The sequence below is a fragment of the Castanea sativa genome, chromosome 2, assembly GCF_040712315.1.
Source record: "Castanea sativa cultivar Marrone di Chiusa Pesio chromosome 2, ASM4071231v1".
Classification (NCBI taxonomy): Eukaryota; Viridiplantae; Streptophyta; class Magnoliopsida; order Fagales; family Fagaceae; genus Castanea; species Castanea sativa.
The window spans coordinates 5581097-5583912 of NC_134014.1; the positions used below are offsets into that span (position 1 = coordinate 5581097).

At 35.9% G+C, this 2816-nt stretch overlaps 1 protein-coding gene across 1 annotated transcript; it reads left to right on the forward strand.

Moving 5' to 3' along the window:
* Positions 1-543: 543 nt before the first annotated feature.
* Positions 544-1647, forward strand: LOC142624789 (uncharacterized). The gene is made up of 2 exons (XM_075798539.1): positions 544-793; positions 863-1647. Exons 1-2 carry the CDS (start codon positions 544-546, stop codon positions 1645-1647), a joined length of 1035 nt encoding a protein of 344 aa, XP_075654654.1.
* Positions 1648-2816: the final 1169 nt, after the last annotated feature.

Below are 2816 nucleotides of genomic sequence, written 5' to 3' on the forward strand. Positions count from 1 at the left end.
CTTCGATCTTGCATCTTGATTTCAACATGGTATCAGAGCTGAACTAGATCAGGGAATCGTTCAAGTCTAGTATTCTCTGAATCTTCCTAGTTCAATTTTTTTTTCTTCCGTGTTCCTTGGTGTTTCTTTCGGATCAATTATAATTTTTTCTTCATTGTGTCCTGATTGATTCTTGCACTAAGATCTTCTTCTTCTAAGTTTTGATTTCTTTAGCATTTTGAAACCTAGATTTCTTTCTTCATAATTGGACATTGATTTCTTTCCAATTTTAGGGTTTCAATTCCCATTTTGCATTGAGTTCATCAAGATTGTAAACTGAATCTTGATCTGTTTTTCACTTTTTCTTCAATCTTAGGGTTTCAATTCACACCTCTGATTGTGAATTCATCAAGATTGTATATTGAATCTTGATTTGATTTGGTTGCACATCAAGATTGTTAATTTCATTGATTGTTCGTAAGAGCTCTCTGGAAGTCAATTTTGGTTTTCTTTACCTTTGTTAATTCTTGTTTGGGATTCTGTATCTTCATCATTGCATTAAGTATGACTAAAAGTACATCCAGTGCAAGTGTTCCTACTGCACAACCTTGGGAAAATTCATCCAGTCCATATTTTCTATCTAGTGGAGATAATCCTGGTGTTTCATTGGTAGTTCAACCTCTTACTGAGGAGAATTACAACACTTGGAGTAGGGCAATCCTCATCTCTTTGGATGCCAAGACCAAATTAGGATTTATTGATGGCTCCATTCCTAAACCTCAATCTGTTAATCACCCCTATTACATAGCCTGGTGTAAATGCAACAGCATAGTCCTAGCCTGGCTGTTTAATTCTGTTTCTAAGGATTTATAACCAAGTATAGTGTATTTCAAGACTGCCAGAGATGTCTGGATTGACTTGCAGCACAGATATGGGCAGGGCAATGGGCCTAGAATCTTTGAGTTAAGGAAGGAAATTAGTTTTTTGACTCAAGATGATTTCACCATAAATGCATACTACACAAAATTTAAGGGTCTTTGGGATGAATTTACCAATTATAGGACATGTACTTGTGGACATCAAGTAAAGGATTGTACTATGTCTTTCCTAATGGGGTTGAATGAGACTTATGCAGCTGTCAGAAGTCAGATTCTTTTTATGGATCCTATACCTCCTTTGAGTAAGGTTTTCTCTCTTTTACTTCAAGATGAGAAGCAAAGAAAGGTTGGTTCTGGTAAGAGTGTTATGCATGAGACAGCAGCTGCATTGGCAGCATTGGGATCCAAATCTGGTGGTTATGCTAAGAATTTCAATAAAAAGGCTGGTGGCAGACCTCAATGCACTCACTGTGGTGCTATGGGACATGTAGTTGATAAGTGTTACAAGCTACATGGTTATCCTATTGGGTACAAATTCAAGTCTAAGTCTCACACCTTTGCAAGCGATTTGGTTGCAACTGAAGATAGTTCCAATGAATTTGTCTCCCTCACTAGAGCTGAGTATCAACAGTTGGTTGGTTTGCTGAATTCACAATGTCATTTTGGTACTCAAGCCCCACCAGAAGCAAGTTTGACCACTACTCACCAGGTTGCTAGTATCATAACTCAGCCTCCTCTTGGTTCTCAGCTTCCATATTTTTCTCAAGGTCAAGAGCTGTCAAGTATCTAGATATTCTAAGGAGAGACATTCACACATACAAGCTTAAGATGCAGACCAAACTTGCTCCTGTAAATACTGTCATAGCATCAACAGTCTTAGTCCCCCCCATCAGCTGGAAATAACTTACGCCATCTTTGCCTGATTCCCCTTGCGCTAAATTTTGGCGTAAACACAACAATCATCTTCTTTTGATAGGCAATCAAAACTTTATTAATAAAAATAATTGCAAGTACACTGGGAGTATACAAACAAAAACATCATGGTAAAGCCCTAAAATTACAAAAATCAAGAAGTTCAACAAAATTGGAGAGAAAAAACCCCTAAGGCTGACAGCCTGACATCCACTCAAGAAGTTTGTCTTCTTAAAGAAAGCTTTCAGCTCTATCATTGTCCTATTGCACCCATCAAAGCTCCTTGCATTTCTTTTCCTCCAAATACACCACAGCATCAAACAATGAGGGAATAGCCTTTCAAATTTCAACACATCGATGATGCCCACAACCTTCTATAACATGATTGGATATATTACAACCAAAAGTTGTGCAACAAAAGGAACTTTAACAGAAACATAAAGTATAATAAATTATGGTTAAACCCACATAAAGGGGCTAGTAAAGTATTAAAAAGGCCATGAAAATGTATCTTATAAGTTAAGGATCACTACACTGAAATTCCAAATCAGTTTTTATGCAGCAACTCACAAAAGTAACCAAGAAAGGCATACACTCAAGTTGTAATTGTATGACAATTGACAAACTATAAATGTTTTGCAATCCAAATATGTAAAATATGATGGATATGATGCAATGGTAGGCAACGCAAAAATTGATCAGCGTATGTACGCACCCAAGCTTCAGTCAACGTTTGTGGCAAACATCAATTTAAAAATCATAAATTAATTAAGACACTATAATTAAAAGAAAACAAATAACAAAAAACAAAAACATCAGATTGCATAGTTGCAAGCACTAGTTCAATCAGGGTGATTTCAGCATCACTTGTACTATGTTTCTAACAACAGGTAATAACAAATTTCAGATCAAATATTCTGAAGAGCATTTATCTACAGTAAGATTTCTACCTAATCAGTCATCTACATGAATGATTTTCATTTGATATCAACTAATGTCCATTCCATGGATGAATATTGACACCACAAACATATAAATATATAAAGT

Bases quoted from the DNA above. Each gene is read 5' to 3' on its own strand.
- LOC142624789 (XM_075798539.1), top strand. From the start codon at position 544: ATGACTAAAAGTACATCCAGTGCAAGTGTTCCTACTGCACAACCTTGG. The intron at 794-862 runs GTAAATGCAACA...AACCAAGTATAG, and splicing joins CCCCTATTACATAGCCTGGT to TGTATTTCAAGACTGCCAGA.